The sequence below is a fragment of the Oryx dammah genome, unplaced genomic scaffold (assembly GCF_014754425.2).
Source record: "Oryx dammah isolate SB20612 unplaced genomic scaffold, SCBI_Odam_1.1 HiC_scaffold_18, whole genome shotgun sequence".
Taxonomy (NCBI): Eukaryota; Metazoa; Chordata; class Mammalia; order Artiodactyla; family Bovidae; genus Oryx; species Oryx dammah.
The window spans coordinates 62,144,943-62,167,917 of record NW_024070202.1 but is presented as its reverse complement, the minus strand read 5'-3'; the positions used below and the strand labels follow the sequence as shown (position 1 = coordinate 62,167,917).

Below are 22,975 nucleotides of genomic sequence, written 5' to 3'. Positions count from 1 at the left end.
GTGTCCCTTCACTCCCCCCAAAATAAAAAGAAAACACCAACTGACAGACTATCTGTAAGTTATATTTACTAAATGGCACTAGCAGGAAATTCTCTCCTTGAACTGCTGCTAAGTCACTTCAGTCGTGTCCGACTCTATGCAACCCCATAGATAGCAGCCCACCAGGCTCCCCCGTCCCTGGGACTCTCCAGGCAAGAACACTGGAGTGAGTTGCCATTTCTTTCTCCAATGCATGAAAGTGAAAAGTGAAAGGGAAGTCGCTCGGTCGTGTCCAACTCTTCGAGACCCCATGAACTGCAGCCTACCAGGCTCCTCCATCCATGGGATTTTCCAGACAAGAGTACTGGAGTGGGGTGCCATTGCCTTCTCCACCTTGAACTAAATAGCTATAAATCAGATCATACTGAGAAACCCTTTTGGACTTTTGATTTGCTTCTTAGCTGTCCACTGTAGGTATATGTACAAAACATCTAATGAAAATACCTTCTACTTTTGTTAATGACGCTAGTTTTCTTTTACAAATGAGGGTGATGTTGTCCCTGGGAGTAAGGCTACATGTGAAGAATGTGACACATTCAGGTATCTCAATAGAACTTCATAAAATGAGAGTGAGAAAATCAGAATGGCTTTTAGAGTATCTACAAAGCTTGTACAAATGTGGAAGGAATAATACTGTGAGTTTGGAGGTATAAGGCATACAGATCCAGTCCTAAAGGCATTTTTTGTTTGGGTATCCCATACAGTAGCTGTAAATCTGGGACAGGAAACTTGAAATCATTAAGGTCACATATTTATAACACCATATTCAATTAGGTTAGAAAAGTGCAATTTCTGTCATCATGTCATAAAAAGATGTGTTTTTCTCTCAGATCTCTTATTTTACAAAAGCTCTCTATATTGTTACAAATAGGGCTGTTTTCAATCAGTTACAAGGGGCAATTCAATTACTAGATGGTTTAGTGCAGTAACTGACTCCAGACTAATTTAATTTCTTTAGGTCTCCAAAGATCAATTGATCTGATTTGTTCCATCCCCAAAGGCTGTTTAGGAAAAATTCAGACTTAAATACCTGGAAATGAAATCCAAAACCTTGGCCAATTTCACACTACTTAGGTCATGCTGCAAACTTGCAGCTAGTCTCATAAGATGCTCTTTTAGCCCTCAGACCACTGAAAGCTTCTAAGTTTCATGTACATGTGAGTGTTCCTGACATCAGGATGTTTACTCAGTTAAGTGGAAAATGTGGCTGCATGCATTATCAAGTCCGTCACTCTAAATGGCAGTCAGTCTGGATACTTGTCTCTCATAAACATACGTAAAACTTAAGGGGCTATTTTTATTCTAGAAGTATTTTATTAAGATTATTGAAAGTAACTTGGATGGAGTAAAACTATGCTCATCTCAGTTCAGTTCAGTTCAGTCATCAGTCGTGTCCGATTCGTTGCAACACCATGGACTGCAGTATACCAGGGTTACCTGTCCATCACTAACTCCCGGAATTTACTCAAACTCATGTCCATTGAGTTGGTGATGCCATCCAACCATCTCATCCTCTGTCATCCCCTTCTCCTCCTGCCTTCAATCTTTCCCAGAATCACGGTCTTTTCAAATGAGTCAACTCTTTGCATCAGGTGGCCAAAGTATTGGAGTTTCAGCTTCAACATCAGTCCTTCCAATAAATATTCAGGACTGATTTCCTTTAGGATGGACTGGTTGGATCTCCTTCAGTCCAAGGGACTCTCAAGAGTCTTCTCCAACACCACAGTTCAAAAGCATCAATTCTTCAGGGCTCAGCTTTCTTTCTAGTCCAACTCTCACATCCATACATGACTACTGGAAAAACCAAACCTTTGACTAGACAGACCTTGTTTGGCAAAGTAATGTCTCTGGTTTTTAATATGCTGTCTAGGTTGGTCATAACTTTTCTTTCAAGGAGCAAGCATCTTTTAATTTCCTGGCTGCAGTTACCATCTGCAGTGATTTTGGAGTCCCCAAAAATATAAAGTCTTGTCACTGTTTCCATTGTTTCCCCATCTATTTGCCATGAAGGGATGGGACCAGATGCCATGATCTTCGTTTTCTGAATGTTGAGTTTTAAGCCAGCTTTTTCACTCTCCTCTTTCACTTTCATCAAGAGGCTCTTTAGTTCTTCACTTTCTGCCACAAGGGTGGTGTCATCTGCACATCTGAGGTTATTGATATTTCTCCTGGCAATCTTGATTTCAGTTTATGCTTCATCCAGTCCAGCATTTCTCATGATGTACTCTGCATACAAGTTAAATAAGCAGAGTAACAATATACAACCTTGACGTACTTCTTTCCCAATTTGGAACCAGTCTGTTGTTGCATGTCCAGTTCTAGCTGTTGCTTCTTGACCTGCATACAGATTTCTCAGGAGGCAGATCAGGTGGTCTGGTATTCCAATCTCTTTCTCAATTTTCCACAGTTTGTTGTGATCCACACAGTCAAATGCTTTGGCATAGTTAATAAAGCAGAAGTAGATGTTTTTCTGGATGTCTCTCTTGCTTTTTTGATGAGCCAACAGATGTTGGCCATTTAATCTCTGCTTTAATCCTCTGCTTCTCTAACTCCAGCTTGAACATCTGGAATTTCATGGTTCACATACTGTTGAAGCCTGGCTTGGAGAATTTTAAGCATTACTTTCGTAGCATGTAAGTTGAGTGCAATTGTGTGATAGTTTGAGCATTCTTTGGCATTGCCTTTCTTTGGGATTGGAATGAAAACTGACCTTTTCCAGTCCTGTGGCCACTGCTGAGTTTTCCAAATTTGCGGGCATACTGAATGTAGCACTTTCACAGCATCATCTTTCAGTTTGAAATAGCTCAGCTGGAATCCCATCACCTCCACTAGCTTTGTTTATGGTGATGCTTCCTAAGGCCCACTTGACTTTGCATTCCAGGATGTTGGCCTCTAGGTGAGTAATCAAATCATTGTGATTATCTGGGTCATGAAGATCTTTTTTGTATAGTCTTCTGTGTATTCTTGCCACCTCTTATATCTTTTGCTTCTGTTAGGTTCATACCATTTCTGTCCTTTATTGTGCCCATTTTTGCATGAAATATTCCGTTGGTGTCTCAAATTTTCTTGAAGAGATTTCTAGTCTTTCCCATTCTATTGTTTTCCTCTATTTCTTCGCACTGATGACTGAGGAAGGCTTTCTTATCTCCCCTTGCTATTCTTTGGAACTCTGCATTCACATGGGTATATCTTTCCTTTTCTTCTTTGCCTTTTGTTTCCCTTCTTTTCACAGCTATTTGTAAGGCCTCCTCAGACAGCCATTTTGTCTTTTTGCATTTTTTTTTCTTGGGGATGGTCTTGATCCCTGTCTCCTGTGCAGTGTCACAAACCCCCGTCCATAATTCTTCAGGCACTCTATCAGAGCCAATCCCTTGGATATATTTCTCACTTCCACTGTATAATCATACGGGATTTGGTTTAGGTCATACCTGAATTGCCTAGTGGTTTTCCCTACTTTCTTCAATTTCAGTCTGAATTTGGCAATAAGGTGTTCATGATCTGAGTCAAAGTCAGCTCCCAGTCTTGTTTTTGCTGACTGTATAGTGCTTCTCCATCTTTGCCTGCAAAGAATATAATCAGTCTGATTTTGGTATTGATGATCTGGTCATTTCCATGTATAGAGTCTTCCCTTGTGTTGTTGGAGAGGGTTTTGCTATGACCAGTGCATTCTCTTGGCAAAATTCTATTAGCCTTTGCCCTGCTTCATTCTGTACTTCAAGGCCAAATTTGCCTGTTATTCCAGGTATTTCTTGACTCCCTACTTTTGCATTCCAGTCTCCTGTAATGAAAGGGGCACCTTTTTTGGGGTGTTAGTTCTCAAAGGTCTTGTAGGTCTTCATAGAACCATTCAACTTTTTCATACTAATCGGGGTATAGACTTGGATTCCTGTGATAATGAATGATTTGCCTTGGAAATGAACAGAGACCATCCTGTCATTTTTGAGATTGCAGCCAAGCACTGCATTTTGGACTCTTTTGTTGACCATGATGGCTACTCCATTTCTTCTAAGAGATTCTTGCCCACAGTAGTAGATATAATGGTCATCTGAGTTAAATTCACCCATTCCAGTCCATTTTAGTTTGCTGATTCCTAAAATGTCAATGTTCACTCTTGCCATCTCCTGTTTGACCACTTCCAATTTGCCTTGATTCACAGACCTAACATTCTAGGTTCCTATGCAATATTGCTCTTTATAGCATCGGACTTTACTTCCATCAGCAGTCACATCCACAAATGGGTGTTGTTTTTGCTTTGGCTCCATCTCTTCATTCATTCTGGAGTTATTTCTCCACTGATCTCCAGTAGTGTATTGGGCACCTACTGACCTGGGGAGTTCATCTTTCAGTGTCCTATATTTTTGCCTTTTCCTATTGTTCATGGGGTTCTCAAGGCAAGAATACTGAAATGGTTTGCCATTCCCTTCTCCCATGGACCACGTTTTGTCAGAACTCTCCACCATGACCCGTCCATCTTGGGTGGCCCTACATGGCAGGGCTCATAGTTTCATCGAGTTAGACAAGGCTGTGGTCCATGTGATCAGATTGGTTAGTTTTCTGTGACTGTAGTTTTCAGTCTGTCTGCCGTCTGATGGAGAAGCATAAGAGGCTTATGGAAGTTTCCTGATGGGAGAGACTGACGGAGGGGGAAACTGGGTCTTGTTCTGATGGGCGGGGCCATGCTCAGTAAACCTTTAATCCAATTTTCTGTTGATGGGCGGGGCTGTGTTCCCTCCCTGTTGTTTGACCTGAGGCCAAACTATGATGGAGGTAATGAAGATAATGGTAACCTCCTTTAAAAGTTCCCATGCAGGCACTGCTACAGGCAGTGCCCGCAAGACTGCAGCAGGCCACTGCGACCCACGCCTCTGCCAGATGCTCATCTAATAAAATATAATTATTTTACATTTTCAGATTTTGAAAGTGCTTTCATAACTGTCATCTTACATGGTCCTCATAATAAAGTGAGCAGTGTTATGTTCTCCATTTTCTGCATGAGGAAATAGACTCAGGGTAACTTCTGAGGATCACTTAGAAGTGATCTTACTTAACTTATTTACTTAAGATCTTACTTAAGTGATCTACTTAACTTAGGTAACTTCTCTAGGATCACTCAGCCAGGGAAAGGCAGAGCAGGGACTCTAACCAATGGCTTTGTCTTCATATACCATGCTCAACCCCTGACCTGAAACAGAAGATATGAGGCACACTATAAAAACACATCATTACTGCCCCACTGAACCACTGTCTTCATTTTTGCCTGATACCTGATTAGAAAGGAGAAAAAATTCATCTAGTATAATCCCACTTGCATAAATCCAGTGTGAATCAGTGCCTTTGGCACTCTAGAAACAGGAGATGAGAAAGATCACACCTAAATGGAAGTAGCCTTTTTAAAACACCTCCTGGTGGCTCAGATGGTAAAGTATCTGCCTACAATGTGGGAGACCCAGATTTGATCCCTGGGTTGGGAAGAGTCCCCTGGCGAAGGAAATGGCAACCCACTCTTTGTCTGGAAAATCCCATGGACAGAGGAGCCTGGTAGGCTACAGTCCATGGGATCACAAAAAGTCTTTGTAAATGTGGACTCCTTTGTCACTCACGCTGCTGATACCACTTTCTCACTGATTTGGATCTTATGGCTTATTTGCATGCCTATGTTCTACCTCAGAGAAGGCAATGGCACCCCACTCCAGTACTCTTGCCTGGAAAATCCCATGGATGGAGGAGCCTGGTAGGCTGCAGTCCATGGAGTCTCCGAGTGTCGGACACGACTGAGCGACTTCACTTTCACTTTTCACTTTCATGCATTGGAGAAGGAAATGGCAACCCACTCCAGTGTTCTTGCCTGGAGAATCCCAGGGATGGGGGACCCTGGGGGCCTGCCGTCTCTGGGGTCGCACAGAGTCAGACACGACTGAAGTGACTTAGCAGCAGCATGTTCTACCTAATCGAAGAGTTACCTCCTTGCCATCCATTTTGCAAGGGAGTTTCAACCACAAGCTCAAGTTCCTTTCCCTGATCTCAGTACCCCCAATCACTTGTCAGGCTCAACTAACTAATCTCTTCTACTCAAATGCCTGCCCAACTTTCAGTGTCTCCTGCTGGATTCTTTGCCTCCCCACTGAGCTTCTATATCTTTCCCCCCAAAATCAAAACCACACCCTATGCTCTGGCATTGGGAAGGATGATAGAATAATCAGACAGATGTTGCTAAAATTTATAATAATCCTTTAATGTGAGTTGCCTGGACAGCAAAGAGAAGTACTGAGGTCAGGACATACGACCATGTGGTAGGTAAAAAAGAGTGTGACAGAACCATGTAGCAGTTGGTGGGGAAATCACCTAAAGATCTGGAGATAAACCAGAGGGCTGGTAGTTAGGGTACTCCACCTGTCCGTAAAGATTCCAAGACATATAAGAGATTAAGTATAGAGGATGAAAATCTGATGATTTTCATCAGATTTAAAATGTGCCTACAATGTGGGAGACCCAGATTTGATCCCTGGGTTGGGAAGATTCCCCTGGAGAAGGAAATGGCAACCCACTCTAGTATTCTTGTCTGGAAAATCCCATGGACAGAGAAGCCTGGTAGGCTACAGTCCATGGGGTCACAAAAAGTCTTTGTAAATGTGGATTGATATCTTCATTACCTCCATCATAGTTTGGCCTCAGATTGATGATAAAATCTGATGATTTAATTATAAAATGGTGACTATTTTATAATTTAAATTTGCAAAGACAGTAGAATTTAAATGTGTTCACCAAAAACAAAACAAAAAGAGTAAGTACAGAAAGTTGCATAGTACACTTAGGGGTACAAATAATCAGTTAGGTTGAAAAAAATCTTTTCTTTGAAAAAAAACTTTTTACATTTATGTTGGGCAACTATGCATCTCAATATAGTCATTACTCATCACATAAACGTGTGAACCATTTTAATTAAAAATTAGGGTAAATTACAGGCACATGATTGTCACTTGCCTTAAAGGTCCTGATATCCAATAGCTTTCCTATTAAATATAAGCATTCTACCCTGTAAATAAAATATGCACCTTGATTTAAACTGCCTTTTTTTGCTTCAGAATTCCAAGCTACCTTTATAGTCTTTATGTTAGCAAATATATCCACTTCAGTAGGCAAAGGCTATTAAGATTCTATTTTCTCTGTGGATTGCCACTTAAGACATGAAGCTTAATATCATCAATAGGACTGAGTCTTTGGTAACAAACAAGCCCTATTTTTTGCAGTTGAATTAATGTCCTGTTCAAAGAAACCACTTCACTCAGAAATGGAGCATAGAATAGATCCAGCTGCAGCAGCTCTCAGAACTTCAGCAGTTGCATATCTATAGGTTTTGTAACTTGGAGAAGGCAATGGCACCCCACTCCAGTACTCTTGCCTGGAAAATCCCATGGATGGAGGAGCCTGGTAGGCTGCAGTCCATGGGGTCGCTGAGAGTTGGACACGACTCAGTGACTTCACTTTCACTTTTCATTTTCATGCATTGGAGAAGGAAATGGCAACCCACTCCAGTGTTCTTGCCTGGAGAATCCCAGGGATGGCGGAGCGGAAGTGAAGGTGCGGGCAGAGAACGGGAGACTTACAGAGTATTGGAGACTATATACAGTAAAGTTATGTCTCTTTGGTGTTGCAAGGAGTGTGCTCTTACAAACTAGTGCTTTTCTTTATCTTATCTGGGCGAAAAAGTAAACAGAAAATTCTCATTACCTCTCAATGTCTGTGAGCCTGGAGGAGTCCCGGAATCCTTTGGCAAAAGGGTTACTATCTATTTTCAGCTTGGTTATCTGGAAAGGGAAGATGAGTAACAAAACAGTGTCATGTCTGTGGTCAAGGAAACAAAATCAGAAATAAAAAATTTGTTCATTTTCCATCATAGCACCCCAAGAATGTCTAAGAATATCTTAATGTCACTCAGTATTGTGATAAAGGTTGAAATTGCTAAAGAAATTCATAAATTTGGGTGAATTGGTCAGAGAAGGCATCAAGGAAAAGGAAGTATTTGAGGATAGAGTATCTATTCCTAAAACAGGCTGGAAGTCAATAAATAGAGACAGTTAGAAATGGGGACCTTTTATGAACAGTGTGCCTGATGTGAAAAGTATTTAAGAGTAGTGAAAGGCTAGAGCTGGACTAGGGAATGAGGAAACTGTCCAGAACTGGACAATACTCGCCAGCATTGGTGGGTAATGGGGAATAAAAACAAGAATGTTGCCTCATGCCGACTTGACAGCCTCATTTGTTAATACCATGGGCACCTAGATATACCACAATAGATACGCCAATAATAGCTTCATGTTCAATACTGTACTGAAAAATATGACATAAATACATGATATAAAGTTTTCAGCATATATATTTACCCCATTCCCCTTTCTATCTGACAAAATTAGAATCAAATTAATGGGTCTCCTGTTACCCTCCCACAGAATGTTACTTACAGACTCTACACTTATATGGAAAAAGCATTTCAAAAAATATTCTTATTTCCTAATAAGAATCATAGTCTGATTCTCATTAGGAAAGTCTGAAGTATTGAGTGTCTATGCTGTGCTAGCCATAATTCCCACAGTATACAATATTAATGCAGAAAGATCCATTAAGACATATGCACTTCATGTTTCAGGAAAAATATATTAGGTACAAAGAAAATAAGTAAATAAAGGAAACACTAATTAAAAGATACTTGACTTGCAAAATTCCTGAGTATTAGAGCTAAAAGGCATGGAGGAGAATGTAGGACACAACTAGTTAGTATCTGAGTTAGAACCACAGACACCTTTAAAGAGAATCATAGCTCATTTGTGTCCAAATGAGAGCCCACATTCATCTTTGGAAAGAGAGAGAAATATACGCCCAATAGTCTTAACCTGAAAAGAAAGTTAGAGGTTGAGGGAGGCATACCTTCCTCTTTCAAAGTAAATAGTAAACACAATTAAAAACAGAACAACAATCAACAACAGTTTGAAATATTGTTTTGCCAATACTTTTCCTTTGATCAGAATGTATCTACTGTTCACTTTAAACCATTAACACCTGAAGAATTGCTTTATTCATTACAAAAGAAAATCATTGTTTTTCTTTCTCAAGTTTTCTCAGTATGCACTAATCAATGTGCAAACTACAAAAAGCTATATGCCTCACTCAGAATAGAACTTCCCACACTGTCCTGGCCAGAGAGGTGCTACTTCTCTATCATTAATACTGGCAAGTTGTAAGACTGATTCTTTGATATTAGGTTTTTTTCCTTATACAAGTTATTTATTTATTTTGATTTTCTGGCATATTTTATTTATTTATTTAAATTTTATTTTTAAGGACACTTGGCAGTACCTCAGAAGTTCTTTTTAGCCTATGACATTTACTCTAGAGCAGCCAAAAATAAAATAGCTAATTTCCTTTTTAGCTTAGTTAATGGAAAATGGTAAACAGTGAAGAAAATAACCTAGATAAGTAAGAAACCTGTTCTTAATGGACAGCAACAGGACTTTAAGTTGAAAGAAATATACAGGAACTGCTGAGGTTGTCCCTAATGTATGGCCATCAACAGTTTTTAGAGAACCTCTCTCACACTCAGCCACCTCTTTAATTAACGGCATGGATTTCTAAAGGGTGAGTCTATTTTAACCATTCTTTTCAGACTAGGATTTAGTACTAAAGGGCAATTTTCAAGGCAAAGGCAAAAAATTTTGTTTGAAATAAATTATAAACATCTTATAAAGCCCAAGCAATCAATATATTCTAGGATTATAAATTATCAACAAGATTTCTGAATCCTCAAAGACAGGATTTTTTTGTCTCTTTCTACTGAATAATTATAAATGAAAATACTTCAGATTTCTAAATTGCTTTATAGATCATGAAAACACTTTCAAAATAATTCATCAATAAGACTGAGAACATGCAGTCCCTAAAATTCCATGGAACAGGCAAAGGGATACACAGCTGACCAGAACTGGAAGTCATTTGTTACTAAAGAGGGTAGCGGAGAAGGCAGTGGCACCCCACTCCAGTCCTCTTGCCTGGCAAATCCCATGGACAGAGGAGCCTGGTGGGCTGCAGTCCATGGGGTCGCTAGGAGTCGGAGACGGCTGAGCGACTTCACTTTCACTTTTCACTTTCATGCATTGGAGAGGGAAATGGCAACCCACTGCAGTGTTCTTGCCTGGAGAATCCCAGGGACGGGGGAGCCTGGCTGCTGTCTCCGGGGTCGCACAGAGTCGGACACGACTGAAGCGACTTAGCAGCAGCAGCAGCAGCAAAGAGGGTGGCACCACATCCACTGCAGGGTTAATGATGTTAGGGGTGAACCAAACCTGGAAATGTTCAAACTGAAACTGTGAGCTACATGAATAAAGTTAAGGCTCCTTTCAAGTTTAGTTCCTACAAACTCATGTAAAATAAGATTAAAAAGTGAATGGATTTGCCAGTGGATAAAATTTTCTGAAGACAGAGGCAAATAATATCTGATGGAGAAACAATTTTCAACAAAGTCCTTATGCAACCATCCCTCTAAAATGTGAACCAGCTCAGGAATTCCCTGGCAGTCCAGTGGGTAGGATTCAGTGCTTTCACAGCCAGGTCCTGGGTTCAGTCTGTGGTCAGGGAACTAAGATCATGCAAGCCGTGCAGTGCAGCAATAAATAAATGAAATATAGTTTTAAAAAATGTGAACCACATCAAGCTTTCTTTGAGTCTTCATAAACTAAAAGAATATAAAATATTATCCATATAATAACTAAAGACCTTCTATCTACTTTGTCCCTGAAAAGGATTTTGAGAATTGCATTTGTTGTTATTTGTATTTCCAAAAGGTAAAGACTATTAGCTTAGAATGTGACGATTGTGGAGTTACTACAGAGAGTAAATACTTTCAGTGTGTGCTGTCAGCTAATGTGTCTCCATATCTAGTGTTACCACTATAACTTTGAATGAGAAGTAAATCCAATTCAACACAGGTTTTCAGATTTCTTTGGAATTTTCTTTCATTTATTAGAATTTTTCTCTTTCCAGTATCTTTCTTTCGTCATCCCCAAGAGTATCAATGGTAACTTTTCTACTTTATATTTTGATATAATTTCAAACTGTAGCTTCAAGAATAGTATATACAGCTAGATTTACCAATTGGTTCAGCAGTGATTTAACTTTAGTGTGCTAGTTAGAGAAGCATCTCAGGACATTAACCCAATATTTACTTTCTCTATGGGCCATATTAACTAATTCCTGTTATCTAATAATTACTTTTGAAAGTTAGAGGATAAAAGCTGAATAGATCTCTTACTACAATTGTTTGGGGGCCCTGAACTAACCACTACAGTCTTGAACAGGCTTTATGAAGTCCTGATCAGCAACACAGGAACTGTGGGTTAAACTTCTTAATGAGCTCACTGCAGTATCACTAGACTCAATCTATCGGGGTGCCAACAATAAGTTCTCCAGAAATGTTTGTTGAACTTCGCTTCAAAAACAAGCAGTCAGAAATATGATTTCATGTTTACCAGTTATTGACTAAGTGAAATTCTTTTTAAGTTTATATAAAAAGCATTTCATTTTGTTTTCTATTTTCAGAAAAAGAAATTTTTAAATAGCAAAGTTTTAACATTCTAGTTAATCATACATTTTTAAAAGCTTAGGCACAGATTTTATCCCATAGATATTTAAATAAAAACCAGTAGCTAACAGAAATTCATTTTTGCAGATATAGTTTTACATTCCTTTATGAAATTTGGGAGAACTGAAAAAGTTATACATTTGAGAGCCGATGAAAGAAAGGATCTGAGTTATATACAGTGATTTCAGTTGGACATCATTTTCGTAATATAAAATGCCTGCAGCTTGTAATGCCATTGAACAACGTCACCCATGTCAAAGGTAAAACTAAAAGAAAGATCCCAAAATAGGCAATTACTAAACATAATATATATAGAACCCATGTGAAACAACCGAAATGTCTTTATGATTCAACAACAAATTTTAAAAACACAGTGTTTTTCATTTTGTGAGGAAAAACAATTAGCAAGTAAGGACAGTAGTATGTGCTTAAGAAATCCTGCAGTTTCAAGTGTATCTGCTGCTGCTGCTGCTAAGTCGCTTCAGTCGTGTCCGACTCTGTGCGACCCCATAAGACGGCAGCCTAAATCATGGACTGAAAGTGAAAAGTGAAAGTGTCAGTCACTCAGTGTATCTGACTCTTTGTGACCCCATGGACTGTAATCCGCCAGGTTCCTCCGTCCATAGAGTTCTCCAGGCAAGAATACTGGGGTGGGTTGCCTTCTCCAGGGTATCTTCCCGACCCAGGGATCTAACCTGGGCCTCCGACATTGCAGGCAGATACTTTACCATTTGAGGCACCAGGGAAGCCCATTCCAGCAAAAATACACCAGTTTTTTTTTTCCTGTATTATCTTGAAAATATGGATCATAATGCATTTCCTAACCACAAAATTCACTTTTTCAATATCTCCTTTATCTATAGATAAGTGTATGCATAAATAGAGGGCAGATTTTTACACTGCCAGCTGCACCAAAAAGAGAGGGACTTTTTCCAATAGTTATTATTCCATGTGATATCACTGGACTCTGAGTAGAGCTGGGGTTCCCAACCACAAGGTGAAATTGGCCCTCAGAGACCATTTCTCCAATTATCAGGAAAAGATCTGTCCAAAGGCATTTAAAAATGAAACCTGACCTATACTTCAACTCTACAGCAATGGCTTGCCTGCTCAAAAACAATGTATGACCTTTAAATCTTAAATTATAAAATAGTTTGTTGAGAGTGTAATGTATTTAGCTTTAAACTAATAATGTAAAGAAATGCAATCATTTCCTCACAAAAGCCAGAGGAAAAAAATAGCAAAAAATAGGGGAAAAAGTGCCTTTTTCATTTCTTACAAATAAAACTACCAGATACCCTGAATGAGAAGCTTTTTCACAAATTCTATTGGAAACTTTGATTTGGCTTTTAATATACATGAAAGTAATGTCTATCCAAAGTTTAAGAGATATAAATATGATCTTAAGTGTGAAATTTTAAATCTTCTCTTTATTTTCTGTTATTTAGCCATGAAAAAATTATTTTATATTGTTCTTAGTACATATTTAATTCCTATACATTTATTTTATGTATATTATAGGTAAATCAGTAGACAAGCATGATGTAGCAGTGTTTATTTCTATGCCTCTACCTTTAAAGCCATAACCCTCAGCACAATGCCAGTGTGTGTAGGGGGGGATGTACATACACATACACACACGTGTGTGTGCACACACGCGGCACTGTGCTAGGGATTATGGCTTTAAAGGTAGGAGCATAGAAATAAACTCAGACCTGGCAGGATCTATTGACAAAATAAGTTCTGATTTTAGTCATTTTTATTGTGGGTTATTTAGCAATGAAATGATGGACTAATCATATCAATCACTACACTTAATGATGCAGTGAAAGTTAGATAGGCACTGGTAGGTGGATTTTTGAGCCCACTTATAATCTTAACTAGAAGTAAACATTTCTCAAGAGGAGTAACTAGTATTGGGATATGTGGTTATTAGAATCTTAACCTATTTTAACTAAGTATTTTCAAATTCAGTTTCCCAGCCCTTACACTGTCAGTGGTCACTTTCTTAATCCTGCAATCTAGCATGATGCTTTCAAAAAGTAGGAATTAACACCCAAAAGGAATTATCCCACTTACCAGATTTGTGACCTTGGGCTAGTGTATTAACCATTCTGAACCTCAGTTTCTTCATCCACAAAATGGAGCTCATAGGGCCTTATTCAGGGATTAGTATCAGAATTAAGTGATATATTATTAAAAATATATATAGTTTTTTTTTCTAAGTTAAAAGTAACATCCAAACCATGAACCTTTGGTGGATACTAGTTTAGGGGAAGGGGCTAGGGGTTATAAAGACATTTGTTGGTCCATATGGAAATTTTTAATATGAACTCAGTTTAAAATGTGTTAAAGATACTGTGGTTACAAAATAATCTTATTGTCAGTCTGGGCTTGTAGAAGTACTTATAAGTATCATGATTGAGAGAAGGAGAAAAGTAGATATCTAAACAGAGGTTGAGAAATGGAGCAGGGAAGGTAAAGCAAACTGGAAAAATGTTAATTGTTGAATCTGGCTAGAGAGTACATGTGCTTCACTTTACTATCTGTTTCACTTTTGGATTTTGAAAATCTTCCAAATAAATGTTGAGTGGGAACAAAAGAATTCAATGAGATAATGTCACTAAAGCATAGAGCTCCTATTAGAAACAGCTAATGCCAGCAGATATTCTGTCAATTTAGAATGATTACCATCTTGTTACACTGACTGCTGTCAGTGTGAGGAGCTGCCTGCACATAGCAGGTAAGCAGTGAGCACATGCTGAAAAGAAAAGAAATTAACATAAAGAACTAAAACCCTTTAAAAAGGATGTCTTGAACCCATCAGGGTCACAAGCTGAGAGGAGGTGAGGTTCTGCTTTGCTGGGGACACCAAGTACCTAAAGCTTAGAGGTTAAGAACACTGACATTTAACACCTAACCACCTGGATTTAAATCTATGATGGAAGCAGCAAGGTCTCATTGGATAAGTTATTTAACTCCATGCCTCAATTCTTTTGGCTATGAAATGCAACATAAAAATACTGTTGTTCCTATCTCAAGATATCATTGTGAGGATTAAATAAGACAATGTGCTTTAAGTGGTGCTTTGCACCTGGTAAGTACCCAAATATTAGCTGTTATTATAATCATGTAGATAATAGCCTCCTGTTCCATTTTCTGTGATATGAGAGGTCCTGCCAATATTAAGGATTGCACTTTTGCCAATTAGACCAAATCTCAGATGTTATACTTAAAATTCCCTTAATTTTGTTCTGTCATAATTTTCACAGATAATTTTCATAAAAGCAATGAAGTTTTCACATGACAAATTTTTGTTTCATTTTCAAACATCAACAGTGTCTCTTGTATTTCCCTAATAGCTCAGATGGTAAAGCATCCACCAGCAATGCAAGAATCCTGGGTTCAATCCTTTGGTTGGGAAGATCCCTTGGAGAAGGAAATGGCAACCCACTCCAGTATTCTTACCTGGAGAATTCCATGGACAGAGGAGCGTAGTGGGCTACAGTCCATGCAGTTGCAAAGAGTTGGACACAACTGAGCAACTAAAACACACACACACACACAGTGTTATATGAGTGTTTCCCTGGTGGCTCAGTAGGTAAAGAATGTGCCTGCGGTGCAGGAGATGTGGGTTCAATCCCTGGGTTGGGAAGATCCCCTGGAGAAGGAAATGGCAAACCACTCCAGTATCCTTGCCTGGAAAATCCTATGGACAGAGGAGCCTGGCGAGTTGCAGTACATGGGGTTGCAAAGAGTTGGACACAACTGAGTGACTAATACTTTCTTTTTTCAATGTTTATAGTATAAAAGCTACTAATTCAGTTAGTGTAAGTTGAATGAATGTTTCAGGAATCTTTTCTGAACCTGTGATATCTACCTTACATGTGTCCTCAAATAAATTGAAAATGGGATTGTTGATGTCAGTGTTCTAGATTCTAAGAAAAGTAGCATTAGTGTTTTAGGCCTCTGTGGGCTTCAGTCTATACCCAAATTTTTAGCTTGGGCATTCTCTGAAAGTTGCCACTCTTGTGTTATTTTGGGGATAATAAAAAAGTGATAGTACTTTGCTTTTACTTAAAGATAAATAATATGATAACATTCATACATTGATTTTATTATTTATACATTATTTCATTTTTTAAAATGCCATTAACTTTTAAAAATCCATATGGTGACAAATCCTCTTTGGACATTCCAGAGACAGTCTAATAGTCACAACATGCCTTTTTGATAGAGTGCCTTAGAGTTTCTAAAGGCATGTTTATGCAGAGCATCTCCTTTGAGCTTTACAGGAATTCCCTAAGATGGTCCAGTTCTTAGTCCCAGTTTACAGGCAAAGAAAATGGCAGCCACAGTGATGAACTGAAGTCTACTCAAAGTCATATAGAAAGCCTTCAAGTTTATGCTGACCATTAAAGAAGAATAAATTGTGAAGAATCTTAATAGCACCCAGTCCTTAGCAACATTTTGATAATTATTTACCAACTTAGTCTAAGCCTTGCTGCTGCTGCTAAGTCGCTTCAGTCGTGTCCGACTCTGTGCGACCCCATAGACGGCAGCCCACCAGGCTCCCCCATCCCTGGGATTCTCCAGGCAAGAACACTGGAGTGGGTTGCCATTTCCTTCTCCAATGCATGAAAGCGAAAAGTGAAAGTGAAGTCGCTCAGTCGTGTCTGACTCTAGTGACCCCATGGACTGCAGCCTACCAGGCTCCTCCGTCCATGGGATTTTCCAGGCAAAAGTACTGGAGTGATGCATAAATTTTAAATATGATTTACAACAGAGTAGAAAATACAAAACTCAATATTATAAATTAGATATCTTGATGTTTACATAATACAGTTTATTATCTAAAGAGGTATTTAAAATCACTCTAATTATCTTAGCCTGAATTTCAGCTGAATAAGGCTCACAAAATATCTAACAAACCAATAGTTTGGGTAGTTGGCTAGACTGTGTGTGCTAATTTAGCAGAAAAACTGAACTTTAAAGTTTTATAAAGTCATGAGTATATGGTTATGTACATGATGAGGCCCTACCAAGAGGCGGTAAAGGAACCTGGTAAGAAGTCAGTTTGGGATAGGTTTTGGCAGGAGAGTGGGCAGGAAACAGCTTGACTGGGAAGGTAAAGGTTCTAGGAAACACAGACCTTTAAAACACTGAGCTGCAGTCACTCAACATACTTGGAGGTCCCGAGGTTGATTCTCTATAGCTTTCTTCAAAGTAAACTTCTGTTTTGAGAACTGGGATGGCCCTTCTCTCCAAGAAGATAAAAGCATCTGCTAAAACCTCATCTTTTTTGGCAAAAAAAAATTGTGAAGGGTACACTCACCAGTTGATTCTGGTAGGCAGTGACCGCTGTAAAAACTGTTTCTGGAAAGATGAATGTTCTGAATTCTTCAGACTTCAGATTGAGTAATGAGGCTGTGTGGTCTTTCTTCTTAATGATGTGCACCCGTGGCTGGTACTTATGCATTGAGTTCAAAATTATCTACAATGAAGAATGGAAAGTACAGTACTGAATTTTAGGTTTTTATATTGCTGCTGCTGCTGCTGCTAAGTAACTTCAGTCATGTCCGACTCTGTGTGACCCCATAGACGGCAGCCCACCAGGCTCTCCCGTCCCTGGGATTCCTCAGGTAAGAACACTGGAGTGGATTGCCATTTCCTTCTTCTTATATTGCTAAACAGGCCCAATTACATTGAGGTAAAGAAAGGATCATAAAATCTACAGTTTTAAATATAGTTTTAAGATTAAAATCTACCCTTTCCATTCTCCAGGCAAGTAATTTGTACATAATACAGCAGAGTCATCACTGTGAATCACATTTTACCAAAACAACTGCAAATAACACAGGTTGTTTCAAGTGTTCTTTCTAAAATTATAGAAGAAAAAGTCATCTGCAGGATATGTTTATTTTGAAAAAAATAGTTTTTGTTTTTCAGTCTGGTTAGACCAAAGGCAGTATGTCTCTAAATTTTCTAAAGTAAGAAATTACATATTTGAGGAAGCCAGATTGTTACTTGGGACAGTGGGGGTTTGGGGGTTGGGGTGGGTGGCAGATCGGATGGTAGGGAAATAAAACTTAAACGGTAGTGAGGTGTGAGATAGACTTTGGTTGGAATACTGAAGCGATACTTTCTCGCTCTTTTAATCTTGGGCCAAGTGATCTTACCTTTCTCACCCCATTTTCTTAAATGCAAAAGCATTTAAGTTTTAAACTCAGAGGAGTTGCGGTGAGAATCAGATGATGTAACTCTTGTAAATCACATAGCTAATAGGAAGTACTCAGTAAATATTAACTGTATTATCATCATCATGCCTGATAGCTTCATTGATTCCAACTTCCAGTTACAAACTAAATAGGAATGATAATGACAGCTATCTTCCATTCTATAGCTAATAAAAGTTGCCCAATACTTAGAAATCAGAAACATACCCTTGTTTACAAAGGCAATATTTTTCATTTAAATAAAATACAATTGCCATGATGAAATTTGAGCAACAAATCTACTTTCAGATATTAAAGATTTTCTACATCTCCCCCAATGCCACACCCAGACAGCTACCTAAGGATACAAAATTGAGTATGTTTTTCTTGGGATAACAGGGCTCACATTGTATGCCCTTCACCCCAGGAGCCTAGCAGAGAGCATGGTTCTCAGAGGAGGTGTTTGATACATGCTGTGGCAGGACCAGGGTCAACAGCATGCAATACTGTCGCTCTCTTGTTTCCTTGGCTAACTTGGGTGTGTGGGTAAATGTTAATGCTGGTTGACTTTAGGAGAGTTAAATACTAGTCACTGTGAGATAACTGATAGAGAATCAATCTGTTTCTGTACTGAGATATACACCAACAAAGTTACAGGGCATTAACTGGCATTGAATTTTGAATATGCCATCTTTTTATGATCCCAAATCTGAATAGGAATTACTGAAGCAAATGAGAGCTTAAAATGAATCAAAATAAACTTTAAAAAGTTATCTCTTTGTATAATGCATTTATTCCAAGGAATTCAAGATATCTGTGCTCAGTCCTAAAACTGGAATAAACTTGAAGTGATAAAGCCAAACATTTGCCTCCTGAAACTGGTATAAGAAAAACCTGAACATTCACTATATGTTCTACTAAGAAGATAAGAGTTTTCAAATCACATACGCACACACATACATACACACTGGAAAAAGCCCTAAGCTTTAAATTAGGTCCCCTCTTCCTTATTTATACCAGCCCTAGGTTAATTTCATTTAGGAAAGGGTATTGGACAGACTCAGACCCGAGACTGAATCTCAGACCCCAGGGCTTCTTGAACCTCTGCTCAGGCTTTCGTGGATCTAAGAAACACTGATAGAAATGTAGACTTTATTTCATTGGAGAAATAAATTCCTGGAAATAAGAAATTTTCCTATTATAAAACCAAAAATATATCTGTAAAGGGGGGCTTCTTCAGGGCTGATTCAGAGAACTTGTCTAAACAACACAAGATCTAAAAAATTTCCCTGTAGTTTTCAGAATATACTGTTTCTGTTGAAAAAGAATTATATTAAATAATAAAAATTTAAAGCCAAAATAGATATTAGCAATCATCTAAGATTTAGGCAAACAATTTGTCACGGTCTGATCTTGGCATAATTAGACTAGAACCCAGAGCTCCTGAAGTATGGCTTAGTGCTATTCTTCTCCATGAAACTGATGCTGAAAGGAAAACACACCAATTCTAGACAACTGAGCTGAAGGTTAACCTAGTTACTCTGACTTGGTCAGGATAAACAAAGTCTCCTGTGGGCATATGGATGGTGGCAGTGCCTGAAGTGATTTACTTGGTTTTAGGTTCAATCCAATTTTTTGAAACCATGTCTAGGGCTCTTTAACTGATTATCTATGTATAAGTAACCATTTTTTTTGAAAAGTCTTGAGACTCTTCTTCTAAATTGCATAGATCCAATAAAAATTAAAACCTTAAGTAACAAGAGCCTTAATAAAAGGGCTAAGAGAGAGAATAATTATATCAGAATATCTAAGCCAAGGAGAGAAATTATGAAAATACCAACTTGCTTTCTGGCAAACAGGGCAAAGAAAAAAAAAGGAAGCAGTATTCTCCTCATCAAAAAGAAGCATGCATGTCTGTCTGAAGTTTCCTTAGCATAAAATCTAAAACACTTTTTAAAATGTAAATCTTTACTTAAGCACATGAAATAACATCACAGATAGTTCCTTAAAAAGCATTCCTAGCAATTGTGTAAAAGCCTGTGTCAATGGCTGTTCTATTAAATGTTGATAGGAGCTCAGAATTCCAGTTTCTCTTTTCTCCACATTTTGATGAATTCCTTATTGATATATAAAATCAAATCATTTTGTTTTTAACTGCAAGACTTCTCTGTGTTCTAATATTCGTAAGATTCACTACAGAAGAGATATGTAATAAGCAAACAGCACTTTTCCAAATTTATTTGTACGTAAAACCCTTTGGTCCCATTGTATCTCACAAGAATGTATTCTGCAGAACACACTTTGGGAAACCGCCATTGGAGGTCTCAGCCCCATTCCCTTTATGCTATGTTATCTATCACTGATAGAAATTAAATATTTAATCCAAGAATGGGCTGTAGTAACCTTCAAAATGCACATTCCCTTTGTTTAGTTGGCACAGGTGGTAAAGCATTTGCAGAAGTGGGATTCCACGGTGCCAAAGGTCCCAGACCCTCTTACATAGAAATGGCATACAGCATCTCTGTATGTATCAGAGTTCCCCAGAGAACACAAGAATGTTCTCACAGAATGACTCTGAGCTGGAAGGTTGGAGGGGAAAAGGGAGAAAAGGAAGAGACTTCAGCAGAGAAGGTTTCACGTGGCTTCTCCATTCTACCCCAGGGAATCCGCGGAGTCCAAGCACTACTTACATGGCCATGTTGATCCAGTTCATTGTTTGTGAGTTTCACCTTTTCAAAAGACACCATCTGTTTGAGTAGCTGCTCGCCAGTAAAAGGAGAGTCTGGATGTACATACAACCTAAGAAAATTATGACAGAATTTTATTGAGACATTTTTTAAAAATCTCACTGTGGGTTTTAAAATATCCTGATTCTAAAGGAACACAAAAATCTCATATAAATGGTGAATTTTTATTTGCCTCATTTAATCTCAAATTTAATAATACAGCAATGCCAAAATAATGCTAAAACATACAAATGTGTTTGTGTACCAATGATTTTAAAAGGGTAATACTTAATACATTTTCTATTATTGATTTTCAAGGGATAATACTTATTACATTTTATATCATTTGCTGAGCAAGTTATTTTTTTAAAGGTGTTTTTTTTTCCCCATCTAATTAATCAACTACTGGTCTGCTTCTGTCAAATATAAAATTCAATTGTAGATATTTTCAAAGGAAAGTCTAGGTTATACTAATTGCATAATGAGCTCCTAGCATAAACATTGCTAAAAAGCAGTGAAGACAAATAATTTAAAAGAGGAAACAGTTCTAGAGAATCTATCCATTTAAACTCGAAGGTGGCTCAGTTTAAAGTTTGTTTTCTTTATAAGCATGACAGTGCTTAATACAGTGACCCGGGGAACTTTTAATAGATCACATAGTCTATTTGCTTCTCTGGGTACCTTAATATTATTTCTTTCATCATTATCTAGTTAAGTGCTTGCTAATGAGAGTGAAAACAAGCTGGGTAAGCTTCAAATTATTTAGTGTATTTATCTGTAAATAGCTTAAGCACTCACCCCTCCCCCAAAAACAGCTTTGATGGGGGAAAAATGTACTTATCAGGTATTTGTCATTTATTGATCAGCTGCTATGTTTTTGGCTAGCTTTTACCTACTGACAGTTAAATGCAAGTCATTTGCTTTACCTGCAAAGCTTTAAACTAAGTACAGCTCTTTGTAAATCACAATTCTAATATCCACTTAACATAAGCTTTTCTGAAGTCATGGGAGATTATAGAACTAATAATAGGGGAAGGAAATGTCCTTGATTTAATGGGATAAATTCCTTTATCCATGCCACAGGTTATTCATATTTATATTTTATATCAAATCTTTCTAACTACCATTAACATACATATTATGGAGGGAACAAAGGAAAGGGAAAAAGTTAAAAAAAAAAAAAACCTTTCCTAACAACATTCATGTAAAGAATAAGAAGTCTATGCCATGGTTTGTCACACAGAGGACTAACAGTAGAAGAATTGGAATCACAGGCTGCAACTCACAAAGCCCACCAGGATCTAAGCAAAAATAGGCTAACAGTACTAAGATTCTTACCAGACCCATACAAGAACTTTAAAGGTTTTAGGTATTTGTCTGCCTGAATAATTTTTGGAAAGAGTGCTCAGAATTGCCTTTCAATTGAAGTGTTCTTCAATGACACAACCATAATATTAAATAGCTTTTCAAATATCACCCTTCCAAGGCTATTACTCTATATACACAGTTGTTTTCCTAATAAGCACCACATCCTGATTAGAAAAGACACTGATTCTGGGAAAAATTGAAGGCAGGAGGAGAAGGAGATGACAGAGGACTAGATGGTTGGATGGCATCACCAACTCAATGGACATGAGTTTGAGCAAGCTCTGGAAGATAATGAAGGACGGGGAAGCCTAATGTGCTGCAGTCCATAGAGTGACAAAGAGCCAGACAGGACTGAGGGCCTGAGCAACAACAACCACATCCTACCCACTCCTCCAAAAAGGACTAAAAATATTTAGTCCTAAAAGTTGGTGAGATGGTCCTTCTTTATGTATCAATTTACCACATATAATAAGATTAATAAATATTAATTTATTTAAATATCAACTTTTTTAAAAAAGGAAATGTCCTATGAAATTTATTTCATAAATTTATTTAAAATAAAACATTATTTAGGTTAATACAATGTCTTGCCCATTACTATGACCAAATGATACTGTCAAGCATCATTTCTTCTGATTAGAAATAACTGACTGATGAATTTTAGTCTAAAATAAAGTCTTTGAAAGAGCTAGAATTGCAAGGAATTTCTACTATAAGTACAAAAATGATCACCTCCCAAATTCTTTACCTTTCCCTTATGTAGCTAGAAATTATAGCAGTGTCTTAATAGCAATAAAAAATAGTTGCTTGTATAATCTAGAATATTTCTATCCTATAAGGCACAAACATTTTAATCTAATATCAATATAAATAAACTGAACTAGGATGAACGAAAAAGCATACAGGAAGCCCCGCTTCTCTCAAGTCTCGTGGGACTTAAAATTCCAGCAATAGCTTAAACATGCTTCAGTTAAGATAGTGTATTGGTACATGCTTTC

General features: G+C 38.0%; 1 protein-coding gene across 1 annotated transcript in view; it reads right to left on the bottom strand.

Moving 5' to 3' along the window:
- The window catches only part of TBX20 (T-box transcription factor 20), a 49,550-nt gene that overhangs the window by 19,623 nt on the left and 6,952 nt on the right, over nt 1-22,975 (bottom strand). The window contains exons 4-6 of the mRNA XM_040260204.1: nt 20,574-20,682; nt 17,004-17,162; nt 7,768-7,844 (exon numbers count right to left, since the gene is read on the bottom strand). Coding sequence (XP_040116138.1) covers nt 7,768-7,844; nt 17,004-17,162; nt 20,574-20,682 — 345 coding nt within the window. The remainder of the gene's footprint in view (nt 1-7,767; nt 7,845-17,003; nt 17,163-20,573; nt 20,683-22,975) is intronic.